Below are 26,843 nucleotides of genomic sequence, written 5' to 3'. Positions count from 1 at the left end.
TTTTTTAAATTCTAAAACTAGAGGGGAGGGTATTTTAACAGTCTAAAGTAATAGCTTACAAACTCTGGTCTCCAGAAATAGTTGTAGGAGTTGTCTTAGGAGGTGGGAGCAGGGGTAGAAGATGCAGAAAAAGGCTGGAGGTGGAGTGATGAGAGGTGGTGACTACAGGACCTCAGGCCCATATGTATCAAAAGCGACAGGCTCTGTTGTGATGACATAACAATCTCTATGACTTCATACCACAAATGTTTGTTTCTCACTCCACAAATGCCAGTGCAGGTCAAAGGTCTTCTCTTCCATCTCGTAAATCCAGGGTCCAACTATCACCATTGTGTGATGCCACTATATCAACATAAGATCTCTGCTGTTGCTGCAATAAAGGAAAGGAGAAATGGAGAGTCCAAGGTGGGTTTTAGGGCCAGCTTGACAGTGACACGTTCCATTGACCAGAATGCAGTCACATGGTCCCCATTTATGGAAGTCTGGGAGACATAAGTGAGCACCTACAATATACAAAGACTAGGAAATATTTCTACCATGAGCCTCTACTGCTGCTTCAATGAGAGCAGCTATTTACTTATTTACTTGTGTATGTTTCCAAGGGATATTTTATTGATGAAAGAGTTCTGGCCAAAAAAAAAATGTATGAAGGCACTGATGCAATCATAAAAATTATGGCAAATATACGATTGCCTGATTTTGGTATACTTCTGAGAATATAAAATGTTCATGGTTTGATCAAGTTGAGGGAGAATGTTGATAGATTAACATACTGACTTGTCAGAGTCAAAAAAAAAAGACATCATCACATACAGATGTCGAGTTCGTGTTCTAGAACAAGAGTTCTAGAACGAGAGTTCTAGAACATGACATGAAATATTGGTGCCCGTCATCCATTCCATCCTTTTTCTCGTCAGTCTTCTCGTGCTACAGAGACTGGGAAACTATGATTTACATTTTCCAGACTCCCTTGCAGCTTGAATTCTAAATGCAATTTAGATTTGACAAATCAGATTCACTCTGTGTGAGATTTGGCTTTTGGAAGTAGGGTAGAGGCCTTGCCTCTGCAGTTTTGCTGTTTCTTCTGGCAGGCCTCCTCATAGAGATATTTGAAGTTTTTCACTCCAGTATTAGTAGATGTTCCAGTGGGTATCAGAGACCCGGTATAGGCCATCCATGCTGCTCGTGTGAATCATATTTCTGGAGCCAGCAGCAGTGGTGGCTTCTTAATTATGCCATTTCTAGGTTGTAGCACAGAGTGGTGGTGTTCTGGAGCTCCTGAATCAGGAACAAGATAGAAGCCCTTTTGGTTGTCCTGCTCTGCAATATACTTAGGGAGTCATTTCTGAAAACTCTATCTAGCATTTACTTATTTAGCACCTCCTTTCCTCCTACTCTTAAGCACTTAATGATTTTGTATGTGATTTAATGTCCTGTAATAAATCCCTTCCTGATTAAACTGGCTAGAGTGAATTCTGTTTGCATCAATTAAGCCCAGACTGATGCAAGACCCAAATGGCAAACAATTACAAATCTTAACAAGGTAATGAAAAAGATAGTTCTATGTGGGAACATCTTAGCATCTTACTCAAATAGCCTCCCTAACATCTTGTACCAGAATATGTACAACTCTTGCTAAGACCCTATTTTTCAGCATTTTGTATAGGCTGCTGATTTTATAATTGAGCGTCACTTCGCCAAAGATGAGAGAGGAGAAAAAAATAGCCTAAGATATGTAACAGAGACTGTCATTTTGGACCAGGTAATAATCTCAGGATGGAAAGCCATGCTTTGGGGAAGCAACAAGACAGAAAGTGATGAGATCCCTGACATCTTGGAATGTCAAGTAGACTCTTGGATATAAGAAAGAAGTACTCTATTATCTTGTTTAAACCATTTTGATTTGGGGTTTTTCTGCAACAAACAAACAATCCTAACAGATCAGGCAAAAAATTCAGAAAGCACTGTAAATGAATAAGGAGTTGCTCAATAAATAATTATTGCTGAGTTAATAAATGACTATGAATTAAAATATGTACTACATGGCTATTGGGGTTTGGTACAAATGATCTAAATGTCGACTTTAGTTACAAAATATGAACATTTATTTGGTACATGGCATTTGCAATACCAAATTTCTGTATATGAAGTTTCTTTGTCGAAAGTAATTTGTATATTCATGATATGAAATAGAGAAAAATGAATTTCATTAAAGAGGAGTAAAACAAGTCAAAATCTAGTTATAAAGTATGAATTAATTCATAAATAAAACACCTCAGCAATTACAGGCTAAGCTGTCATTGTATGTAGTGTTCAGATTTATATCCACATTCCAGCCACTGTGCAATAGAAATCACTTTCTTAATTAGTTTTACAAATATTTCTCTATAGCAATAATACCATAAAGGTCATTTTTCTCATCCCTACCATGTCCGCACCCCTCTCTATGATGCCAGTATCCCATTGGGTTCTATTTGTTTTTCTAGGTTAAGAAGAGAAAAACTGAACTAAGCCATAGTCGTGCTCTTTACAACCTTGCTGTTGAAAGTGCTTGGACCACCAGCACTACCTAGGAGCTTGTTAGGAATACAGAACTTGGGCCACATGGCATTAGAATCTGATTTTAATAAGATCCCCCAGGTGACTTTACATGCATGCTGAAGTTTGAGAATGATGCTTTTTCAATCCTTCTACACTGACATCAAACAGCACATACCCTTTAAATTCTGTTAGCTCTTTCAATCTCAACAATACTTAACACCTAAATTAAATAATTTTGTATTCCTAAACTACCCACAAAAATGTCCAGGTCAAAGATCTGGAAACCAGAAAAAAACAAAACAAAACAAAACAAAAATCCTAAAATTAAAACTATATGTCTCATAGGATAACATTCTTCCCTTTTTATGGCCTCAAAGCACTTCTTTTTACTAGAAAGCATGTGGGATTAGGCTCATCTCTAGTCCTGAGAATGAAAAATGAGATTTTAGTCATAAATCCTAACAATAAGATGCCATATCTATAGAGCTATTGGGAAATTCTAGAGTTTATTAAACTCTGATAAATAAAACTAATAGTTTTATATCTTGAGACATCAATTGATTAAGGGTCTGCAACACTAGGCTATTAAATAATGCCATTTTCACTACAAATATGTAAGTTTCATGAGTGCTATAATTTTAAAAATGTAAAGCCTTGTATTACAAAGCAGACATTGTTTTCTCCCAAAGACCTGTGCTTGTAGCCTGCTTGGTTAATACACCAAATCTATACTTCAGGGATTCAGAGGAGAGCCACAAATTTAACTAAGGATTTAAAAATATAAACTTTGAAGAAGATTTAAAAGCTTTTTGAATTAAAATACTGAAAGGAAATTAAAAAATAATCTCTAAACTCTGTCAGAGAATGATTCCTAGCTGTTCACAATTTCTAGTATCAACCAGAAAAAATATTTTAGGTATAATATAAAATTAATAATGGAATATCCCCTTCTTTGAGTCATTTAAAAATATATTGGATGGAGTCCCATCATGGTCGAATCATGGCTTTGACTGGATGTAGAAAGATTCCTAGACAGATTACATAACTTCTCAAGGTCCCTTTCAACTTAGCATTCAAGGAACAGTCTCTATAAACAGTACTTACTATAAATAAAGCTCCATGGTGAAAAACAACTCAAGAACACGGTACCTTACACCATTCCATTTTCAAAGCTTTGGCTGAAATATACAGAAATATTGGCAATTATATTACCTCTTCTGAAATAAAAATAGGTAGTGAGATACTTGAGCCCTTTTATACTGGCAGTTTTAGAGACTTTTAGTGCATTCCTGATACTTCTTAGAACTCGTATCCTTATGTACCAAAAAAGTTATTTTCCTGCAAGTTTGACATATCAATGCATATCTGAATTAATAGCTTTGGTAAGTGTCTGAGTCAGTAACAGGAAGATTCATCAGAGATCTGTTATTTGGATTCCATGCTGTTTTTTATCTGGCAATTTTAGGGTGATCAACCAATCTGTTTTGCCTGGAACTGGAGAGCTTACTGGGACATGTGATTTTCAGTGATAAAATCAAGACAGTTGGTCACTCTACAATTCAGTAATATATCTCTCAGTGTGTATGTAAGTGTGTTTGCACACGTGTGCGTGCTGACATGCTCACATGTACTTGCTCATGCCCATTTATCATTATCATTTCCTTCTGAGTTTAATTTTATTTTAGAGAACAGAATAATGACCAAACAAATATAAAGCTCTTTTCAATGTATAGGCTATGTAATGAACTATGCAATTTTCCCAACAATTAGCTATGTATCAACTTATTTTTAAAAAGAACTGACTCTGGGTGGTGAACACACAATGTGATATATAGATGTATTACAGAATTGTACACTTGAAACCTGCGTAATTTTACTAACCATTGTCACCGCAATAAACTTTAATTAAAAAAAAGAAAAGAAAGAAATCTAAGGATCAATATACATATTGATAAATAAAAAAGAAAAAATTCCCCAAATGGAGACATCTTGTCTTGATTATGGCACAGGTGAACTGTTCTTGAAATGGTACTTCTCTTTCAGTCTCAGAAAATCCATTTTCCAAGAGTAAATCGTTTTAATCATGTGAGGCTGACAGAGTGAACTTTACACCACAACTGGCTGGTGAAGGGCATTCTGTAGACTGAGAGGCTCTTCGTGTGTAATGAAAGGGATTTCCAGTGTCTTGAAAATCTCATTTTTTCAAAATGTTCATAAAATTGTAGAACTAGCTGTTTCTATCTCTTTTAAATAACATTGCAATATAAAACAACTGATGCTGAATTATTCAACTTACAACGTTTTAGATCAAAAATGCTGCAGAGATGTAGAAGCATTGATTAAATCAATGAGTATCCATGAGTAGATAATAAAACTAAAAAAACAGAAGCCCTTCCCTAACTTACATGTCATCATCATTTGAAGTTCCTTCCTTTGAGAACACATATCTAATGGAAAAAAATTACACATTTATCTTGCCTTTCCAGTAAGACTTTATTTCCACTAAGAACAACAACACATTTGATGAGAGAAAGTTTTATTTTACAGAAGAATGCCACCTGTTAAGAGTAAAGGAAAGACTGAACTAGATTTTAATCATTGTCAATCCCTAATGAAAATTATTGACCCAGGCAAGCATTGTCAACTAGTGTTAAAAGGAGCAAGTGCATGATTTATGGGGAATCTGACATTCACAGAGTGCCAAAGTAATACCACAAAGATTTCTTTCTAGTCACAGGAGAAAAACATAAGTGTAAGTTCACGGAGGGATCAGATTTTCATCACCCTAATTCAGTGGTCAAATTTAGCCCCACAAATGGTGGAACTATCAAATATTTTGACTCCTGATATGATACACAATAAAGTACAAACCATCACCTGTGGCATATTTTAACCAAAACATTTAACATGAATCCAGAAAACATTTAGACTTTACTTTCAACATAAGAAAATAGAGGGGATGGGGAGAGTTCAACAGCACCAGAAGGAACCCAAACAAATTGAGAAGATAAATCATTCTGTTGGATTCCTTGGTCTGGTCTGGTCTATTCAAGTCAGTGTGCAATGGGGTGTTGGGGGTTGGGGTGGGATTAGAGATGATGTGGGAATAGAAAAAACTACGACACGTAACTAGATTCAAGATTGAACCTGGATTAGATTATAGTTTGGACAAACTAGATCTAAAGAGTATTTTGGGGATGATTGAGAAAATTTGAATATGGATAGACGATTAGATTAAAATTTGACTTGTAAAGGTAAAGATTGTTATCAAAATACAAAATAACTTGCCAAGTATTATCCCATTTTAACAAAAATACATATATATATATATATATAGTACGTTATCTGAAAACATGAAGATATTAAAGATAATTTCCATTGGGAGGAATACAGTGCTTTTGCTTTCTTATTTTTGCTTATCTTATTTTCTAGCTTTTTCAAGGCATGTATGTACTTTTGTAACAAAACATATTTCTTTATTAGAGAAACTAAAATAATTGTATGTTGAGAATGGGATTGCCATAATTCAATGACATTAGAGTTTTAGACCTTTTTGGTACCTAACACTGATTACTGCAATAATGTTAGATGACTTTAAATAGAGAACCTTTAATCCTAGGTAAGGACTATTGGTGAAGATTTGCTCATCTCTCTCTTGTTTACTACTAATAATACATCTTTTGATGATTAAAAAAAAGTGATTCTTTTTTAAAGGAAGGAAAGAAAAAGTAGAGAGGTGGGTGGAAGGGAATTTATGAAGAGGAAAATGGGGAAGGACAGAGGTGAGGAATGAAAGAAGGAGCATGTGATATCCATTTGCAAGTATTATGATAAGCAAATGAATTAAGCCTCCTCTCCAGTTCCCACCTAGCTAACTCTAAATCACTCCTTTTGACAGTATCCTCTGTCTTCCCCATCTGTGCACAGATGTTTTATTCCTATAAACAATCTCAACACACTATATCAACGACCTACCCCCTTACTTGTTTCTCTCTAAACTGTAATTTCCCTGAGAGTAAGGGACAAGTCTTTGAAACCACTCTATCTTAAGAGGCTAGCCCAATGCCTGGAATAGAATGGATGCTTATATATTGACTCATTCAGAGGAAGCCCTCCAGGAAAACACAAACTAATATTTATAAGAGTCCAAGAAAATGCCCCAACCACTAATATTATATCTCTATATGTCCCAGAAATTAAAGAATCATATTCTGCAATAAATGATATCTAAAACAACCAGACAGAATTCCTGCCAAGAAATCTGTAGATTTCAGGAAATCAATGCTTCACAAGACCAGACTCTGTTCAGTGTGCAGATTTAAGACTGGAGAGGGCAACCTCAGCAGAAAAAAGGTCTGTCTCCTGAGTGTGGAGCATTCAGCCCCCAGATGCCCTCAGGTACCTCCTCCATCTTACCTGGAAGCCAGAATTGAGTCTTAATCAGTAGATTCAGGGCCAGACCAGCACTTTAACATCCCATGTCCACAACTGAAGTCATCATCATCTCCAAAACTTGCTGGACTCCTGGCTTCATTACTTAATAGCTTCATGACCTTGAGCTCAGATTCCTCATTTGGAAAAGGCTGATACTCGGACTCTGCTGTGTTTAATGAAGGGATACACATAAAAGCCCGAGAAAAGTGCCTGGCAGCTAAGAGTTCCATAATTATCAGCTCTTGTTACTGTTATTTTTCTCTCTCACAATGAAGGATTCCACATCCACCCAGTCACATAGGGCTGAGAGTCATCCCAGAGGCCCCAACTCTTCCCACAGTGAATTAGTGATGGTCGTGATTGGCATTTATGATTGCTCCCTTCTTATAGAATAAAAATGAGAACAATGGGCACAAAATACCAGCCCACCGTTATCTAGCCTTTGCACGTTTTTTGGCAGTCTTAAGATTTTCACCATTTCCTTGATTTCTCCTCAACTTCAGCCTTAAGCCACAGTCATTTGTTCCTCTTGTAGAGGATGTGTCTTTCGATGGAAATCTACCTTAGCTATTTAAAAATTAAAAACAAACAAACAAACATATAAAAAACTCTTAATCTGCCCCCTTCAGGCAAAGATAACATTTAACCATAACTGAGAAAGTAACTGCTTTCCAAAAGACACTCATGATTTAGAAATGTGCCCATCATTGTGTGATTCTGTTCCTGAAAATGACTTGGATTGCCTAGTGAAACTCAGCACTCTTCAGAAACTTGGAAATGGAATTTTTAAATCTATTTTAAAATCTCTCAAAGAATCTCAGTGAATTATTAAAGTCATTTTCTTGAAAATAAAATTATAACACTTTGCGACTAATTTGCAAGAACTGATTGTTATCAACGAAAATTTATAAGCAAAACTTCAACCAAACCCTTTATATAATTTGTGGATGGGGCTAAAAACAAGTAGTAAATAGAGTCAGAAAACTACCTCTTCTGTGTGTCTGTCTTGTCTTGAATTATCTCTTTTAGGGATGACAGCATTAAAAAAAAGTCTCTAATGAATGTGAACTTGAGTCCCAAACTTTGAATCATATTGAACCAAGATTTTTTAAAAGTATGCAGCAATTCAAATTACAGTGCCTTCACTAAAAATAGTCTTGTGGATACTATTAATAATTACTTATTCATTAACAATGGTATTTTGGTGAAAGCAAAAAATATTTTGTATCATTAATGATATTATGTATCATTAATAGATAAAACACAATTATATTAAAATATTATTTGTTTCATCTTTGCCTTTTAAAAGACTTTCTGTTTTTGTGTGTTTTACAATTTACATGCTATATTAGCACAGTAGTACACATATACCATTTAAAATTAAATGACTGTATATTAGATCCACCAGCCCAAAATATTTTTACTGATAAGGGTGTACAATAAAAAAAGCTTAAGGGCCGTTGTTCTAAACTAATTTTTCACAAGTCTGGTTTGAGAAGCATTTGTGTCAGCGGCACCAGAGGGTTTTGACCATGCAGAAACTGCGTTTTTAACAAGTACCTACCTGAAGGTGCTTCATAGGCACCATGTTAAAAAACATGGCATGGAAGGAAATAAAAAGCATTCTGTGGTGAACCCGAGTGCCCATGAATAAGGCATTTAAGTTGTAGCCATATGCCATATACAGTGCCCATAACCACCAGTCTCCTCGTCAGTCTTATTGAGGGAAAGAATTTGCCAAACTGACCTTAAAAAAATAACTGCAAAAACCGCAATTACTTTTGTACCAACCTAATATAAACCTCTGACCCTCAGTGAAGACATCATTTTCTAAAGGATGATGCTGTAATCATCACCCCTATTAAAAATGGATGTTACCTGGGAGGGCTTTAAAAGTGACCCTGCTTTCTGCAACTTCAGGTGTTGTGGTATGTGTTAATCATTGTTGAGATCACCAGAGGATAAATTTGTAAAAAGGTTTTGGTAAGTGTGATTTCATGTTTATTATCAGAGTGATCAAATTTAATCAACTTTTTAAAATAAGTAAAAAAGTAAATGCATACATTATACATACATACATACATAACATTTTAAAAACATTCCCAACAACCAGTAAAACCCTGAGACCTCGGCAAAGGGCCACTGCCCTAAACCCTTCTCCTTAAAAGACCTACATCACACACACACACACACACACACACACACACACACACACACAAATGTGTTAAAGAACACATGGTGCCTCTGTAGTTGGGGATTTAACACTCAACAGGATGCAGTGCAACTTTAAACCCAAACATCTGCTCTGTGACTAACAGCATTCAGGGCTCACGGAAATGCTTCTACATATCGTTTGCCATATGTCCTCAAGGTAAAAGGTGATCACATCCAAATGTCGTAAAGGTTTGGGATGTGCTACTAATTGCACTGGAGGTGAACACTGCTTCCAAGAGCAGGGAGAAAATACAAATTAATCAACTCAGCACGTCCCCTGAATAAAATATATCCTTGCCTCATGCCGTGCTGTGTCTCAGTGGGGCCTGGCATCACTTTCTTGCTTCTCCAGTACATGGTTCTGAGGTATTCAATATTTAGCGAATCTTTGCAATACATGCAACTGGCAGAAAAGAGCATTTTGCAATAGTAAACAATGCATATCAGTCCTCCATTGGTAAAGGTGTAGATCTAGACAAACCATTCATGAAATCTGATACCAATACTTCACAGCGACAAGCAGCTGTGCATTGAACACTAGCATTGCAGATAATTTTATTTGTATAAAATATTTTAAATTAATTTTTAAAAAATCAAGTGAGTTTGGTTTTATTAAAATCTTATATTCATTAATTATAATTTTTCTTTCCTATTTTAACTTTATGTATTCTTTGAGTATTTTAGCATAAAAATAGCATTTTGTAAACAATGTATATTAATGAGTTTAACTTTAAAATTTTCTATATTTGGTTTAATGTACATTCCTGATGAAAATGTATTCAAATTGTGGGCCCCCTGAATAGAATTACATTTTATTTGTAATCCTTTAGAACACAAATCATGACAGAATATTGATTATAATAACACAATTAGTGATTTTTGCTGAAGTGAAGAAAAATAAATTTAATGGAATAAAATCCATAATAAATTATGAATTACATATCTGTCATTTTATTACTCATCTAAACAATGCCAGCCCAACAACAAAACATCCAGATATGTGCAATAACAATTAAACTTACTTGTCTTTGATTTTTTTCCCAACAAAAATTATAACTACACAGTTTTCCATTTTTCATTAGGATGGCATATTTGTCAAGATAGAAGGATGGGATGTATTTTATTCAACAGTGTTTTGATTTATAGACAGACCATTAATAGCTTGATTTGTAACTTTTAAATATTTAGACATATAGTATGCGGGCGTTCATTTGTACTCTTGCCTTGAGTTACACAAATGTTAGAGGCAGGCCTGACAACTACAACAAATGAAGAGAAGACAAAACAAAACAAAACAGAGACGAAACAACAAGGAGACTGTGAATGTGTAGAGGCCACTCTCACCTCCTTAGGCTTCAAAGCTACTGGTATTCACCCCACCTGAGATATGCCACGTACAGTCATGATGTGCCAACTCCTGCAACACAGCAACATTTCGGGATAGCTGGGGTGACTCCAAAGCATGTTGTGTTTCATTGCTGAGCCACTTCATTGCCCAGTGGGAAGGATGTTCTCCAGATGTAAAGAACTCGCAGAAGACTCAGCAGTTATTGGCTTTTGAGTGTGAACCCACACATGAAGACTAACATGAAGTACAGCCTTTTTACCATGATGTCGGGGCTGTGTGATGTCATCATACTCCAGGCGACACAGATTCCATTTGCTCCCCACTTAGCGAAAAGGTCACATACAGAAGGAAAAATGAACACGTTAGCATTGAATTTCTTACTGTTAAGGGAGGAACCAAAAGATGTGCAACTACATACGTAGTTAGCTGTGCCTACAATTATGCGGTCAAGTGTTTAAAGTTCTTTTTCTCTCTCCTTCCTGTGTACCTTTAAAGAGGTGACATAATTTGATTCTGCACACAAGCTCTGGCGCCTGCCTGACTTCAAATCCTGGCTCCACTAGTTACCAACTTGTGATTTAGGGCAATTCTGTGCCTAAGTGTCCTTTTCTACAAAATGGGTTCTAATGAGTACTTACCTCATAAGGTAGCTGTGAGAATTATATGGGTTAAGTGTCTAGAATAGTGTGCGGGCATGTAGTATGTGCTGTGCACGTTATGCAAATTTTTTAAATGTCCTTAATTATGTCTTCATTTATAGACGTCTGGGAGGACATATGTTTTGAGCTGAGTAGTACTGCAGGTCCAAGAAAAAAACTGTGACATTTGGATATTGGAAGACTCTGCTAATCCTAGACTTTGGGCTATTTACGTTGCACAATTAATTGGAATAACACCTTTTTTCCTTTTCCCTTTCTCTTAGCCCAAACTCCCTTCTAAATTAGGATTTGTGGTAGCTTACAGCATCAGAGCACACTTAATAAAGACCAGTGAATATCAAAACAAAGAGATGACTAATTACTCAGGGTCAGACCTGACCTCTTCCTCCCCACCAGCTGCCTGCAGTTCTGTGGCATACTTGGGCAAGAATTCGTCTCCTCGTGCTGGGGAACAGTGGATGCTTCTCTGTATATGCTTCAAGAATCAATACACCACCACACATGGCAAGTTTATTCACAACTCCTCTCCTCCAAAGCCCCCCACCCCCCTTCCTGCACTTTTCCTCAAGAGGACCATAAAAGTGGAGGAACCAAGGTAGGTTCAAGAAAGACCTGGACAGGGAAGGAGGAAAGAAGATCATGAACTAACCTCAGTGTGTTTACTCTTACTGTATTTTTTCCCCCAACGGAAGCCCTAAAAATCTCTCTTGAAACCCAGAGGTTTTTGGCATAAAACTTAAAAAAGTCTGATGTAAGAGGTGAAAATGCTGTTTTTCAATCAGGCTCAAATTTCTGAAATAATGACCTCTTTTTGCATGTTTTCGGGAAGGATGTCGGTAGTATGGTTACAAAATTTGTAGCAGACACATAAAATGGCCGTTCTATCGCCTTCAAGCTCCCTCATGCATTTATTTCTACAGATGATTTACAGATTTACTGAATTTAAGCAATCTTTATATCAGATACCCTAAAACGTTTTAGATGAGGTACAATTTGTTTTCCTGCGCTTTCTTAACAGGTTTGTAAGTTAGGCAAGGATGGTGCCTTTTAAATCAAATTCAATGCAGTTCTTGGCACATGGTTTTGCATGCAGGTGCCCCATAAATATTTATTGTTGATTATTTAAAAAGGAAACAATGAGAAAGTAGTTCCAATCGTGTGGGTTTTTTGGAAGGAAGGGAGTGAGTCAGAAAAAAATAGTAATCCTTAAAAATTAGTCACCATTTTCCATGACTACAAAAAACATAAACATCAAAACCCAAACAACAATATTATGCCTAAAGGTATATCAGTACCTTTAAAAAAAAAAAAGTGGTTATAACTAAAAAAAACACAACAAAACACCAAAACCATAGGATCAAAAATTATTGTAAAAATAATGAGGCTGATTTTCTGAACACATGCCACATGTTCTCAGGGAGAGAGGTGAGAAAGCACTTAATCATTCCATCTCCCTTCCAGTTCTCCCTGGTTGTGGCAGCGTCTAGTCATCTAAAAGCACTTTCCTTAAGCCCATCTGTGGCAACTACGATCATCTTTGGGTAGGCGTGAATTATGTAGGGTTCAGGCTGAGTTCTTTTAGCCAGAAAACCCCAAAATACAGTGACTTAAATAAGCGGCAGTTTATTTGTCCCCCGTAACAGTCCAGAGCTCAGTAGTCCAGGTCAGAGGTCAGCAAACAGCCTCATGTCAAATCTACCCTCTTCTTGTCTTTGTTTCTGAGGTAAGAATAGTTTTCACATCTATAAATGGCTTTTTAAAAAAAAAAAATCAAAGAAAGAATAATGTTTTGTGGCACGTGAAAATTATATAAAATTCAATCTTCAGTCTATTAAACAAAATTTATTGGAACACAGCAACACTCATTGATTCATTCATAGTCAAGTATCTGTTCATTCAAATCAAATATTCATTCATAGTCAAGTCGTTATTTAGAGCTGCTTTTGCACTACAATGGCAGAGCTGAATAATTGCAACAGAGAGAGTATGCCCCACAAAGTCTAAAGCATTTAATATTATCTGGCCTTTACAGAGAAAGTTTGTTGAGCCTAAGCTGGGGAACTCTTACCCTGTGGTCCATTCAGGGCCCCAGGTTCCTTTTATCTTGTGGTTCTGCTGTTCTTTGGTTTTTATCTAATCAGTGGATGTGGGTCACTGTGTTCCAGCCCTTGGTAACAAAGAAGTTTTTCAAAAAAAGGGCAAACAATTTTTTTTTAAGCATGTGAAGCAGAAGTTGCATGCATCACTTTTGCTCATGTGCATTCCTTTGGTGAGTTTATTCAAATATCCTACACATGATGAAAGCAGGGAAGATGAAAATGTAACAGGAAGGATGGATTTGGGGTGAAGTGGAGGGTCACCCAAAAGCTTAACACAGCACGAAGTACATGGGGTAGTTAAATCTTAAAAATCTATTGAGTACCTGAAGTCCATTAAGTTCAAAATACAGAGAGGCATACTAACCTATGTTCAAAAGTCTTCACTATATGAGTATTTATGAAAATGGCCAACTTTTGAAGTGAAGATAAATTGATGTTCAAGCTAGAGTAAACTTCTAGAAGGAATTCTAGTATTTCAATGCACGTTTTGAGGGCAAAATGTTCTCCAGGTTCCCTTTGGGACCCCAGTATATAGTGCATTTATTTTCAAGTTTATAAGTAGTAGAGACCCAGTAATTGGAGGTTACTGAAGGTACTTGGTATCAAGGGAAAAGATAGAGTGTTGGAGCTCCATGATTCTTCAGTTCCTGCCTGAAGCTCTATGAAGTAGCATAAGATTCACTTGCATTTTCTGCACTTATATGTAGCTCCTGTTTTTTAGAAATGGTAGTGACAAAGTACTTGCAATTTTGTCCAGAGTGAATCTGACTAATATACAACTCTATCAATGGTTCTCATCTTTGCTGGTTGCTTTGTGAAAATAAATAAATAAATAAAAGAATTCCCATTCCGTAAAAAATTGAGCAAGAAGAAAAATGCACTTTACTTTTTCAAATTATGGATACAGGGAGTCATCACTTTTCCAAATAACCTTATATTGCTCGGGATCAATGATTACTTTATCATGTGACATGTTCAAAAAGCTTTGTGGGGCCGTACTTTAGAGAATATGGCTCTCCTGCTTCTGAACAAGACAAGGACAAAATAAATGGCTTCATCATGAAACAGTATTGAATTAACCTTCTAAATTACAACCATAATCAGGCAATGTACATTACCATTTTGATAGCTGACATGTTCTGAAATTAGAACAGAATAATATTGAAAAGTCTTTGGAGCACAAGATGGTTTAAAAATTTTTAAGTCTACTGTAAATATATTACAGTCTATCATGTTTTGCAACATCTCTCAAAGCCTTGTTAGACCAATCTATATATGGAAAGGAATTCACCACATATATGAGAAACGTTATTTCCAATCCAATCAATGGGGAAAACCTCTTTAATAAATGCCATAGGAATCATTGACCATTCAATTGGAAAAGAAAAACGTCAGATTAGATTTCTGCCCTACAACATATACACATTAATTCCAGAAGGATTAAAGAGCCAAGTGAAAACAATTTTTTAAAGTATTGGAAGAAAATATAGAAAAAGCCGTTGTACGGAAGAAACAAAACCCAGAACTCATAAAGGAAAAGACAGCTTTATTGGCCTATTAATATATTCACGTTTAAACCTTCTGTAAAGCAAAAGACAAAGTCGTGGGGCTGGCCCGGTGACTCAGGTGGTTAGAGCTCCATGCTCCTAACTCCGAAAGCTGCCGGTTCGATTCCCACATTGGCCAGTGGGCTCTCAACCACAAGGTTGCCGGTTCAACTTCTCGAGTCCCGCAAGGGATGGTGGGCTCCTCCCCCTGCAACTAAGATTGAACACGGCACCTTGAGCTGAGCTGTCGCTGAGCTCCCGGATGGCTCAGTTGGTTGGAGTGCATCCTCTCAACCACAAGGTTGCCATTCGACTCCCACAAGGGATGGTGGGCTGCGCCCCCTGCAACTAGAAAATGGCAACTGGACCTGGAGCTGAGTTGCACCCTCCACAACTAAGATTGAAAGGACAACAACTTGACTTGGAAAAAAAGGCCTGGAAGTACACACTGTTCCCCAATAAAGTCCTGTTCCCCTTCCCCAATAAAATCTTTAAAAAAAGACAAAGTTGTGTAAAAGGCAGACTTTAGACCAGGTAACATTTTGCAATGTATAAATCATGGAAAAAATGATATACAAAGAACCTTTATAAATTATAAGTTATCTAATGAAGATGTAAGCAATGGATATAAGCAAATTTCTTCAATCAAGAAATAAAAATGGCTTATAAATAAACGAAAAGATTCTCAAACAATGTGACATTGTTTTACTCATCATATGGACAAAAATTATGAAGACTGAACATATGCAATGCTGTGTAAGCATGTGAGGAAATGGGGATTTTCATGTGTTAGTGGAGGAGTAGGTTGAAGGGAAATTTGGAAGTATCTATCCAAATCTGAAAATCATGCTTCCTTCAACCCAGCAATTCTACATCTGTGTAACTATTCCTAGAGAAATAGTTACACATGTGCAGAAAGAATCATATACAAGAAATGTTTGACTATTATAAACATAACAGTGAAAATTGGAAAGACAGAAACATTCATAGAAGAATGGTGAAATTGATGATGGAGTATTACATAACAGTTAAAAAGAAGGAATTACATTTATATGTACTATTATGAAAGTTCTCTATGAAATCATTGAGTGAAAAAGCAAGTTTTAGTTTAATACTCCTCTGCGTGTGTATACACTTATATAAAGCATGATCTCATTTATTTCTTTAAAAATTCCTAAAACAAAACCATAATGTTTTGTTTGTATTTGTGTACATGAATGCATAGGAAAGGGTCTTAAGAATGCACATCAAACCAGCAATGACCACCTCTTGATGGCTGCCTCTGAGAAATGTGATTGGTGGCACTGGTTGAAGAGGAAATTTTACTTGCACTCTGTTCTTTGATTGCTTGAGAGTGAAATGTATGGAGAAGACCCTCTCTGAGAGAATTTATTCTGCAATATAAGTATAAATAAAGCAAAATGCTTTGTGAGATATTTGGGAGCCACCCATTGTACTAGTTCTCTCACAATGTTTCTGCAACTGTTTTTCACCACCTCTTATGGTTGTTCCACTTACTACTCAAATATGTATCTGTACATATCCGACTAGCCAAGTGTGTGAGGTGAAGCTGCTGTTTGTTCATAAATGTACTATTTTATACCATTTGAATGGGAAATGACAGTCTTGCCCTGGCTTTGTAATTTATTTCATTGCCTATAAGTAATAACTGGAAAAGAGTTTAAAAGCAATCATTATTTTCAAAAAATTTGACCAATATTTGTTCTGAAATGTTAGGTTCCTTTAAAATATCAAAATACTAAAAAATGAAGTCTTCTTTTTTTCTTCTATAGAAAGTAAAAATTACGTATAACTACACTCGAAGTCCAATAGAATGGATTTAGATTTCTGCCAAATGTTCTTACTTAACATTTTTCTAGCTTTAGCAATACTTAGCTTTCACATTTAAAAAATATCTTAATGATAGTGTAAAGCAAGTTTGTGGAAAACTTAATCATCTTCATTTCACACTTTGGTAAATTTAGGCTAAATCAACATCAAATTAACCAGAATTAAGATTAGGGTTCAAGTCTTATGACTTCTGGCCTAAGTTATTTTCCCCCTACATATGCTCATCTCCCATAAACTACATACACTTTCTAAAACTGAAAGTTTTATTTCTGAGGATTATAATACAGCATTTCATATGCTGAGATTAGAGTATAGCAAGTAAAATTCATTTTAGAAAAATGTGACATTTAAGATAATGACAAATGTATCTGAATGGTGGATTAAAACAAAGAAGATATTTCACTCCTGCATAAAGAACGAAACTTGCAAAAATAAAATTTTGGTCTATCACAAAATACATGCTCATTTGTATATTAGAGAGAGAGAGAGACTCTCCACACAATTTCATTTTTAAGTGTATTCTAACGACTAAACTATAGACTAAAGGAATTATCACATATGAATTTTTCAGTGACTTAATCTGAGACTAAGGTGTATATTATTCCTATACTTAATAAAAAACACTTTGCGGAAAGATTTTTTTCTGTATATTTTATGTCAGATTTTAAGAAAACAAATCTTACATGTGTTTCTTAAATCAAAGTTCTCTAAATGTGTTTTTAAATTGTGTAAATACACTGAAGACTAAAACAACAAAATTTGTCTTACACTAGCCTATATTAGAGCATATAGTTCCATAAGTCGGTAGAGTAGGTATTGTGAAATTGCAAGCAATTATATACATGCCTGTTGCTTTATCACGCACAGCTGACCAAAACATGTGTGCCAGAGGGGCAAGTTACAGCTGATTTCATTATCACGTCTGGGGACCACCATCAGTCATAGAGACCATCGAAGGAAACAAGGCTTTTTTCTCCTATAAATTAACAATTAGAACTGATTTTGTTGTGAAACTTACTTGCTGCAAGTCTGTGACTGAAGCTTGATGAAGTATACCTGACTGGAAGTCCTTACAGCGAGGTCTGTAGGTTGATGTCTGCACTGAACCCACATCTTAGCAAGTCAAGTGCAGCGCCAATGACAAGATGCGCGCTCTGCAACCTCAAGTTATATAATAAAAGAGAACCAGGGACATCAGGAAACGATCAAATGATAATATTTATCTGCGTGATGCGCAGAAACTTAAACCTATGTCCCTTTCTGCTTTAGATTGTACCACTGTGCGGTTTGCTGCCAAGTATTTTGGGAGATAACAATGGAAAATTTGGGGGTCTGATTAGCCTTGGAAAAAAACAGTTTTAGTATATATTTTAACCACTTCCAGGTCATAATAAGAAAAAAAAAAACGCTTGAGTCGGCCACTGCCCCAGTGCTGTCCAGCCACTTTCAGGAAAGAAAAGGGCAAATGATGCTATGATTTTTAGGTTTGGGTAAATCTACTTTCGCTCTTTAAAAAAGAGGAAAGGTGTCGCTGCAGCAGCCGGGCCCGCACCGAGAACGCGGGCGTCTTGGTGCTCCTCGCCTGGAGGGTCTTCTAGGCTGCCAGAAGCTCTGAGCCTCCAATTGCACCGAAACCATAGCTTCACTACTTATTTGGGGTGATAGTGGGAAGCCAAGCATCATCAATAAAAGAATCTGATAGTTATTCTCTCTCCTTACACAGTGTCCCCGCTCGGGAATTCTAAGTTCCGTTCACTTTGCTTCGTACACATCCCTGGCCCTGAACTCGCCTTCTCTTCCACACCTGGGTCATCGTGGGTTGGACACCTGAGCTCGCCTCGTCTCAACCTTGTCTCTCTCCAACCCTATGCCCGGAGGCGAGGGCAGTCTCTCCAGCGCGGGACCCAGAACATGAATGTGTGTCTGGCTTTGAGACAGACAGGACCTCAGAAGCCCAGTGACACCAGAAAAGAGGCTCCCGGGGCTCAAGCGCCTCCTGCAATGTGTTCAATCAATATAGGCGCAAACCCGAGCTCTAACTATCTTTACTCTAGCTAATCGCGAGGAAAATAAAGGGCGCGCCGTAGTGGTCTCTCCCGCCCAGCCACTCGTGGTGAAATTTCCAACACTTGGGCCAGCTAAGACACGGGATTTGCACCGCAGCCTCTCAGCTCGCAGAGCCCGAGCCCGGCGCTACTTGCGATTTCTCCCATTTCTCCCCTACATGCGAAGGTAGTAGACCCTTTTGCTCCGCGCCTGCGAGGCTGGCGGAGCTGGGAGCCCGGCCCGCCTGAGAGGACGCGGAGGTCCGGGGACTGCCCCGCGGCGCCTGCAGAGGCAGCTCCACTGCGAGGGTTAACTGCCGTCCCGGCGGCCGGGCGGGCGCGAAGGCTTCCTTTCGCCCGCCCGGGAACGTGGATACCGCGCCCGCAGGATGTTCGCCGGCTGGGCCAGGCAGTCAGGAAACATGAGAACGCCTCGGTATTCCTGTTCCCGGGCCGCGCGCGCCCGTCTGGGTAAATAAAGCCGAGACCACGGCGGTGGCGGCGGTGAGCGCGCTGGAGCCCGCGCGGAGAACATGCGGCGGGGATGGGAGTGCGCCTAACCTCGACGCGGGAGAGCCAGCCGCCCTGCCGCCGGCTGCCGGCCCCACTGTCCCAGGTACAGCCCTCGGGTCGCCGAGTCCCGCCCGGAGCCGTGGGATGGGAGGCTCGTTCTGGCCCCTGGCGCCTCGGGAGCCCCTCGCCCTTCCCCCACTGCCTCCGCGTTCCAGAGTGGACGCGCCCGGGTGGTGGCCAAAGCTGGCCGGCGGGTCTGCTAGGAGCTTAGGAGCCCACCTGGCCGCGCCTCTTTTGCTTTAAAATTGTTCGCGGGCGTTGGACGGGTCAGTTCCGCAGGGAGGGAGCTCTCCAAACGACAATTTGGAGTCATTCAGGGTAAGTGGGGAGCAGAGGAGCCGAAAGGAGGCGTGGGGGACCGCGCGTGGGCTCCCGGGAGGCTCAGGAGCGGCTGTTCGCACGCCCCCCGGACGCTTTGCGTCAGCACCCAGCTGTTGGACCTTTTCCTCCCCCCCTCACACCGCGCTTGCTGCCTGCAGACCCAGACTGTGCGGGTTATCTGTGTGGGCTACGGTATCTCTTGTGTGGGCCGGGGACAGCCGGGGAAGGGCCCTCTCTGCCACACCTCGGGGCGGATTCGCTGGGAAAAAGCAAAAGCAAAAACACACCAGTGCATCTAGGAAGACAAGGCTGGGGTGGGGGAAACGGTGGGGCTGGGAAGGGGTGTGTTTTACAAACGCAGCAGCGTGAACGCTAAGCACGAAGCGCACGGATTTACAAAGGAAAAACAAGGGGAGTCCTGACCTTAGAACCGGGGCTGAGAGGACAGAAATTTGCTTTCACACTTATCGCGGAGGCTGTGTCTACACCCCAGATACGTACCTGTCTGCGCGGAAGGACTCAGTCTTATGGAACGCGGGGCCGCCAGCAGAGGTCTGACTTCACCTCCCTGGCAGTACGGCAGCCGTCGTTTAATCGCTGTGGTCATAGCCCTAAATTGTCGCGCGTGGCCGCTGCTGTGGTGGCCGGAGGGCGGGGCGGGGGGCGTTGGCGAGTGTGGGCGCTCGGCAAGGCAGAGTATCTGTACGTGGGTGGGGGGTGGCAGCCCACGCCGCGGCGGGGCGGGGTGAGGGGCGCTGGCTACGAAGCGGAGGTGGTTCGAAAGGAACGCCAGCTGCGGGGAGTCGCGAGGCGGGGAGATGGGGCGGGCTGGGACGGCGGCGTGCCTCGGGGCGGTCACTCGGCTGCTCCTCCGCGGCGCGGACTTGACCCTGACGTCTGCGCGCCGCGGACAGAGGCTCCCAGCCGCCGGGTGCGGGGAGGTGAGCTGGAGGCTTTTCCCGACTGTGGCCGCCTCAGGCCCGGTGGCGCGCGAACCACGAAGCCTCCTTCCACTCCTACCACCTTTGCAGCCTCTGAAATGGTTCCCCGAGACTCCAGAAAGGGGCGGGTGTGGAAGGGCTCAGAGGTCGAGTCTCACACCCGCTCTGCGGAAGAGGATCTTACTGACAGCGGGCTCCAGGGGTTCTGGGACTCCCGCGCCTTTGACCTGCGGGGATACTGCGCTTCCCAGAGCGGGCTGGGGGATGGTAGGAAGACTTGGGGGGAGAGGGTTATGTGGTGCTTTTGTCCTTGACGCCACTTAACACTGCAGTCTGCTAACTTTGCCTGCCCTCAACCCCACCCCAGGGACCTTAGCCGGAATAAGGACGCAGGGGGTTCAGCCAAACCACCCAGGATCTAGAGAACGTGAAAATCCCTGAAATCCGGGTACGGCATGGGACTCATTAACTCGGGCTTGCGGGTGCGGTCGTTCATGTTACTCTAAAATCTCCCAACTGGTCTTTACGACCCGAGTGGGAGCTTGGAGAGGCTTTAGTCTTCCGTTGTGACCGAAGACAACGCGGAGCCTCTCGCCAATCGCGCTCCGCTATCTGGAGTGTGCTTGTTCCAGATTAAAACCAAAGCAGGAAGGCTTGTTTAGGAATCACTTTCCTTTGCCGCTGCGGGTACACCATTTCTGGTTGAAGTGTCTTGGGGGCTCGATCGCCGGGTCAAGGAGGAGGGCAGGGACCTTTTCCCGGAGAGTGCGGGTGGGGAGTAGGTGAGGGGGGAGCGGTGTAGCCGAGTAGGGAGAGGAGCAGATCCCCTCGTTCGGGTGAGGCAGTGCTGCTCCTGCCCAGGACTCCGTAGCCGCTGCGCCACGGCCAAGTTCGGGGCTCGGATCGCTCAGGGTGTGAGCGCTCTCAGCGAGTAACGTGATGCACCTTCATCTCCTAGAACCTGAGCCCTGCGGAGCTCCTGGCGGCCCGGCTCCGAGGCGCTGCGGCTGCACCGGGTGCTTCTGCCAGCCCACACCATGAACACCATCGTCTTCGACAAGCTCAGCGGCGCCGTGCTTTTTGAGGACCACGGCGCTGCGGAAAGGGAGCGGGGCGGCCGGCCCTACGGCGGCGTCCTGGACAGTCCCCACGCCCGCCCTGAGGTGGGCATTTCGGAGGGCCCGCCCCTCAAGGACAACCTCGGCCTGAGACACCGGAGGACCGGGTATGCTCACACTTCTGGGGCTCCTGCCAGTGCCCAGCCCAGAGTGGTTGGGCCGGTGAACGGCGCTGGCAACCGGGGTCGGCGGGGTAGGGGCGCGGAGTTTCCCGGAAGGGCAGGTCTCCGCCTCCTGGTCTTGCGCATTCTCATTATAAGGTAGTAGTTTCTCAAAATATGGGGGGATCGATTCGTCAGGACAGCTCTTAAGAGGCTTATTGGAAACTGAGGACATCTGGGACTGCCCCCGCAGCCCTCCCATACCTGGACCTCAGGGTGGTGGGTTACCTGCCCCTCTCCGGACCGCGGGTGCAGACGCGCGGCTGAGATCCAGGTAGACAGGATTGAGCAGGAAGCGTAATAACATGGTAGGGCCAAGCAATCGGGGCTTCCCAGGTCAGGCCAGCCCCTTGGACTTCCCCTTTTCTGTCAGGACAGGGCCTCGCCACCGCCTCGCGGTTCGCCAAGGTGTTGGGAAGGTCGGCTTTTCGCAGAGTGCCTTAGACGCGCGCGGCTCGCTGGGGCTCGCTGCCAGCCGGGAGGGGTAGGCCGCAGGCCTGCCCGGCCGGATTTCGGTTTAGCAGGGTGAGGAGCTGCTGGCGGGGGTGGGGGTGGGAGCGAGAGCTCGCGGGTGGGCGAGATGCTCGGGCTGCAGACGCGTGGACGGCCGTCTCTAGCCGGGCCACCTCCCGGCTGCTCCCGAAGCGTCGGGTTGGGGAGGGGCGGCAGCCCTGGCCGTCTCCACCTGAAAGATTGCATCAGCTGCTTGTTCTGTGGCGCTGCTGGTTAGTAAAACAGAGATTAGGTTTCGTCAAAATGTTACTACCAGTCCTTTCGGATGGAATTGCATTTCAAAGTGTTTAAAGAGGCAAAGGCCCGGGAGACTGCGGCACAGGCGTGCGAGTCTCCCGGAGTGGCGTGGCGCACGAGCGGCCACGCGGCGACACCTCCCGGAGCCGCCTGGGAGCGCAGCGCCCAACGCCCGGCTCCGGGCAGCATGTCTCTTTCTCCTATGCTTTTCCCGAGGTCTTTTTACTTAATGGGACAGAGCTTTCCATACTTTTAAACTCTCCCTATATCGGGAAAAGACCCTTAGCGTGTTTTTTAGGTGCAACATCCTTTCCCCACGAATCCTTCCTTTGGAAAGTTTCTCCTTTTCCCAGAGGATCAAAGGAAACTGGAGAGAGTCCGAAGAGAACCAGGGCAACGGGGCGGCCGTCATCCATTGCTTTACTGCCGCCGTCCAGTGGGCGACCTATCCTTTGACTACAGGCGACCGGAAGCCCTGAGCGGCAGGCGTGAATTCTCTGAAAGAACCGTCAAGAGCCGGCAGTGATCTCTACCTGGCCGGCGAGGCCGGGGCCACTGAGAAGGGCGCAGTGCAGACTGGCTAGGGAAGGGTGAAAGCCCTGTTGTACAGATCTGTAGCTTGAATAACATTTCCCTTCAAATCACTTAACCATCGTCACTAAACCTCTAATCTCGGGTTACTGGCTTTTCCCCCGTTTCAAGATAAACTTAGGATCCCTCACTGCCACAGGACCCCCCTGCGACAACCAGACCATTTCAAAGAGAGATGCTTAGGAAGGGATATTCCCGCCCAGAAATTGTGTGGCTCCCTCGCTTCACCCTTGTGGCGCGCCGGGCGGGTGTACGCGGCTGGGCTGAATGCCCTGGGGTGCCTAGTGAGGGTTCTGTGGCCGCTGAAATGCTTCCCCTCGTGGGGGATCCCGGCGGGCAGCGTCCAGACGGCGCCACTCACCAAGACCCCTCCTCTCACTGTGTCCCAGGGCTAGGCAGAATGGCGGGAAGGTGAGGCACAAGCGGCAGGCCCTACAAGACATGGCGCGGCCCCTCAAGCAGTGGCTTTACAAACACCGTGACAACCCGTACCCCACCAAGACGGAGAAGATACTCTTGGCGCTGGGCTCGCAGATGACGCTAGTACAGGTAATCCGGGTCCACCAAACCCCTGATCCGTCTCCTGGCAAAAGGGTGAGGAGCGGGCACACTTCATTATGTTTGTGCGGATCCTCACCTGGCGCCAGGCCTTGGGGAAGGATGGAACAGAGAAAGGCTGGCCAGATGCTTTGGCTCCTGCTGCTGAAGATGCTGAGGGGTTGGCACAGGACGGGAGCAGAGCTGTGTTCTGGGAAGTTTCTGGGTTTCCTTTCAGGCCTATCTATCAGTTCAGTACTAATGCTCGGTCCAGGAGGGATCACATGGTGTTCTGTTAGGAAGGGCAGTGAAAAGTCAAATGCAGAGTTATGAGAAGGTGTCTGGGAATCTGGACTGGTGGACCTTATATAGATGGATACAGATGAGACTACCCTAAGTGATTTTCACAATCACTACCCTAAGTGTGCATCACAATCACCTGGAGGACTTGTGAAAACACATTGCTGGGCCCCATCCCAGGGTTTCTGATTCAGTAGTAGGTCTGGGGTGGGGCCCATGATTTGCATTTCTAACAAGTTCTGGGGACCTGATGCTGAAGCTGCTGGCCCTGGACCATACTTTGAGAACCATACAGGCAACCCACATAAGGGCCCCATATTACAGGTCAAGTACAGGATAACTTTCAAAATGACCATTACTGACAGATTGGAGGTGGGTTGAAGGGGCAAGAAGTAGGTTTGGATTTTTTTTTTTTTTTTTAAAGGAGAAGCATCCTAGGCATTAGCTAGAATCCACAAAATTTCTCTGATGGTTATCTTTCCCAAGATAAAGAAGAGGGAAATTTCAAATGGTTGGGTTACTTGTCAAGTGTAGAGAGATGGTGCAAGTTTGTTTCTTTTCCAGTGAACATTGCATTTGACTAGCTTTTCCCCTACATAATCTTATTTCATAATATCACAAGAACCTGGTGAGGTATACAAATTATTGTCAGCATTTTACATGCGAGTAACCAAAACAGGTGGAGGTTAAGTGTTAGTAAGGATAGAGGTAGACGTGGAAATAATGTAATTCCATATCAAATGCTCTTTCCAACAGACCACAGTTTTGTTTAATAAATATGGTGAAACGAACTTTTATACATGCAAACAGAACACATGTATTCAGAAAAAAGAGGAGTGAAATGTGCTGAGAAGTTTCACATATTATAGTAGCACTACATCACTGCGTTTATGAAATTTTGGTCATTCCATTAACTTTATAGTAGGGGAGAACTCCAAAATAAAAAACAATAGTTAACTATTAGATAATATATAAATTGCTTTCCAGAGTATTTAAGAAGACCATTTGAGAATTAAAGAAAAGTATGACAGAGTATGAAAGTTGACGAGTGTTCAGGCATATTAAAAGTATAATATGCATTTCTCTGCTTATTTTCAGAATGCAATTGTAGAGAAAAACATCTGTTTTGCTTTATATTAACAAGCAATAGTATTAATAGTGATTTGCTGCAGCACTGGAGGGGAAAATTAATTTAGTGTTCTTGGCTTAATATCTGCTTAACATAAAACTATGTAACTTTCAGTGATTTACATAAGTAGTTTCTAAATAAATTATTCCAGTCAGAAAAACTTGACTTATGGAAAATACATGCATATGTTCAAATTTCTTTTTAAACAGGTATGCTATTTATTTTGAGAATACACTAATTTATAGAGCTATTTGAATATTTCACAATGATATTAACAATAAAACATTAGATTATTTTGGTTTATTACATAGTTCTATGTTTAATACTTGCCACCTTTCTTATAAAAGCAAAAAATACTTATGACATATTTAGAACACTTTTTTAATTATGAAAAATAATATTTGTCATTAGCAGACATTTAAATTTTCATGTGCGATAGTTTTGTTGAGATGCAATACAAGTAGTTTTAATTTTAATACAGAATCGAATTATTTTCTATCTATAATGATAGTGCAAATGCAAATACTTCTTTTTGCCTTAAGATTTTGGTAAGGCTATTACATTTTCTAATTTACATGAAAGTTTCATTCATGAAATGAAAACTTTTCTTATTAAATTTTCTTTCTCTTATGCTCAGAAAATAAAAATGCACAAAATTATGTAATTTTAAAATAGGGCAAAGGTAATTATTTATAATAATAAGTGATACCTGTTTAATAATTTCCCAATTTTATAGTAAATGATGTTGATTTCTGGAAATTTAAAGTGATAAATGGAAAAAATAAAAATGTGTAGTACAGCCAAGTTACCTTATATATAATCTTATTTGGGTTCAGTTATTTTCAATTAGGCATAAGGGATATCTATGTAAGAAATATATATATATATACATGCGCACACATATCTACCTACCTACCTATATGTTTATGTATGGGAAATTTGTAAAAGTCAGATATAAAACATCAAAGCAAATTCTGACTCTATGGGAAACCAAATACATTATGTAAATACTTTACACTTCTGGGGGGAAAATACAAAACTCTGGTCTAAATAAAGGTTTTACTCCCTGCAAATTAGATCTTTATTTAATGAGTCAGGTTCTCCCACTGAATAAATTTCTCCTGTGGATTCAGGCTTCTTGAGAAGAGTGATTATGTCTTATTCATCTTAATACCCCTATACCACACCAGCACAGTATTTTCCATATAGTGAACTATCCGTACATGTTTATAGAGTAAATAAGTTCTATCGGGGAAATACCACTTCTATCACTACGTGGCTTTCCAAACCACCTTTCCTAAAATTAGAGAATGTTTTAAAATCCATTCCATTGAAAGGAATACACAGAAGGCAGCTCATTATCTTTAATGCTATATGATGGTTCTACAAAACAAGCAAGAGTATAACTAATTTTATTATTTTCAATATATCTGGAAATATGTCATATTTTTATGCTTATAAACAAATATGGAGTGTCCCTTATTTCAGGTTCCAAACTCATATTTCTTGTTTATTGCAACACCTCTTATCTCTGTTTTTCATGATGTATATTAATAAGCTGTTAGCATAACTTTTATTCCTTAATTACAAGACTATCTTATATTTTGATAATTTTTTTACATTTAACATTTTCCTTTTCATTGTGTGTCAAGCTGTCAAACTTTTCATGAGAAGCATTTTTGTC

At 41.1% G+C, this 26,843-nt stretch overlaps 2 protein-coding genes across 10 annotated transcripts in view; one reads left to right on the top strand and one right to left on the bottom strand.

The window, feature by feature from the left end:
* Window positions 1–9,995: 9,995 nt before the first annotated feature.
* Window positions 9,996–21,612, bottom strand: LOC117022581 (uncharacterized). The gene is made up of 3 exons (XM_033106703.1): window positions 21,519–21,612; window positions 20,134–20,712; window positions 9,996–10,859 (listed from the first exon to the last, which is right to left on the bottom strand). The coding sequence occupies exons 1-3, from the start codon at window positions 21,610–21,612 to the stop codon at window positions 10,678–10,680; spliced, it is 855 nt and encodes a 284-aa protein (XP_032962594.1). The 3' UTR covers window positions 9,996–10,677.
* MKX (mohawk homeobox) overlaps window positions 18,861–26,843 on the top strand; it is a 61,255-nt gene continuing 53,272 nt past the window's right edge. For 2 of the 9 annotated variants that reach the window (XM_033105277.1, XM_033105285.1), the window contains exons 1-5: window positions 20,635–20,840; window positions 20,941–21,021; window positions 21,532–21,798; window positions 22,231–22,377; window positions 23,583–23,742. In XM_033105277.1, coding sequence (XP_032961168.1) covers window positions 21,611–21,798; window positions 22,231–22,377; window positions 23,583–23,742 — 495 coding nt within the window. In that variant the 5' untranslated portion in view covers window positions 20,635–20,840; window positions 20,941–21,021; window positions 21,532–21,610. Of the gene's footprint in view, window positions 19,355–20,075; window positions 20,185–20,436; window positions 20,574–20,634; window positions 20,841–20,940; window positions 21,022–21,064; window positions 21,261–21,531; window positions 21,799–22,230; window positions 22,378–23,582; window positions 23,743–26,843 lie in introns of those variants that run through there. The other 7 variants (XM_033105278.1, XM_033105281.1, XM_033105280.1 and 4 more) reach the window with 7 other exon arrangements.

Source organism: Rhinolophus ferrumequinum, chromosome 5 (assembly GCF_004115265.2).
Source record: "Rhinolophus ferrumequinum isolate MPI-CBG mRhiFer1 chromosome 5, mRhiFer1_v1.p, whole genome shotgun sequence".
NCBI classification, from domain to species: domain Eukaryota; kingdom Metazoa; phylum Chordata; class Mammalia; order Chiroptera; family Rhinolophidae; genus Rhinolophus; species Rhinolophus ferrumequinum.
Note: the sequence above shows the minus strand (reverse complement) of the source record. Positions and strands in the feature narration are given on the sequence as shown.

Excerpts from the sequence above, each read along its gene's own strand:
- LOC117022581 (XM_033106703.1), bottom strand. The coding sequence starts at position 21,612 with ATGGTGTGGGCTGGCAGAAGCACCCGGTGCAGCCGCAGCGCCTCGGAG. Across the intron at positions 20,713-21,518 it reads TCAGGTTCTAGGAGATGAAG|CCCTTCCACACCCGCCCCTT; the intron begins GTGCATCACGTT and ends TCGACCTCTGAG. Across the intron at positions 10,860-20,133 it reads GAGTCCTTCCGCGCAGACAG|TGGGGAGCAAATGGAATCTG; the intron begins GTACGTATCTGG and ends CTTTTCGCTAAG.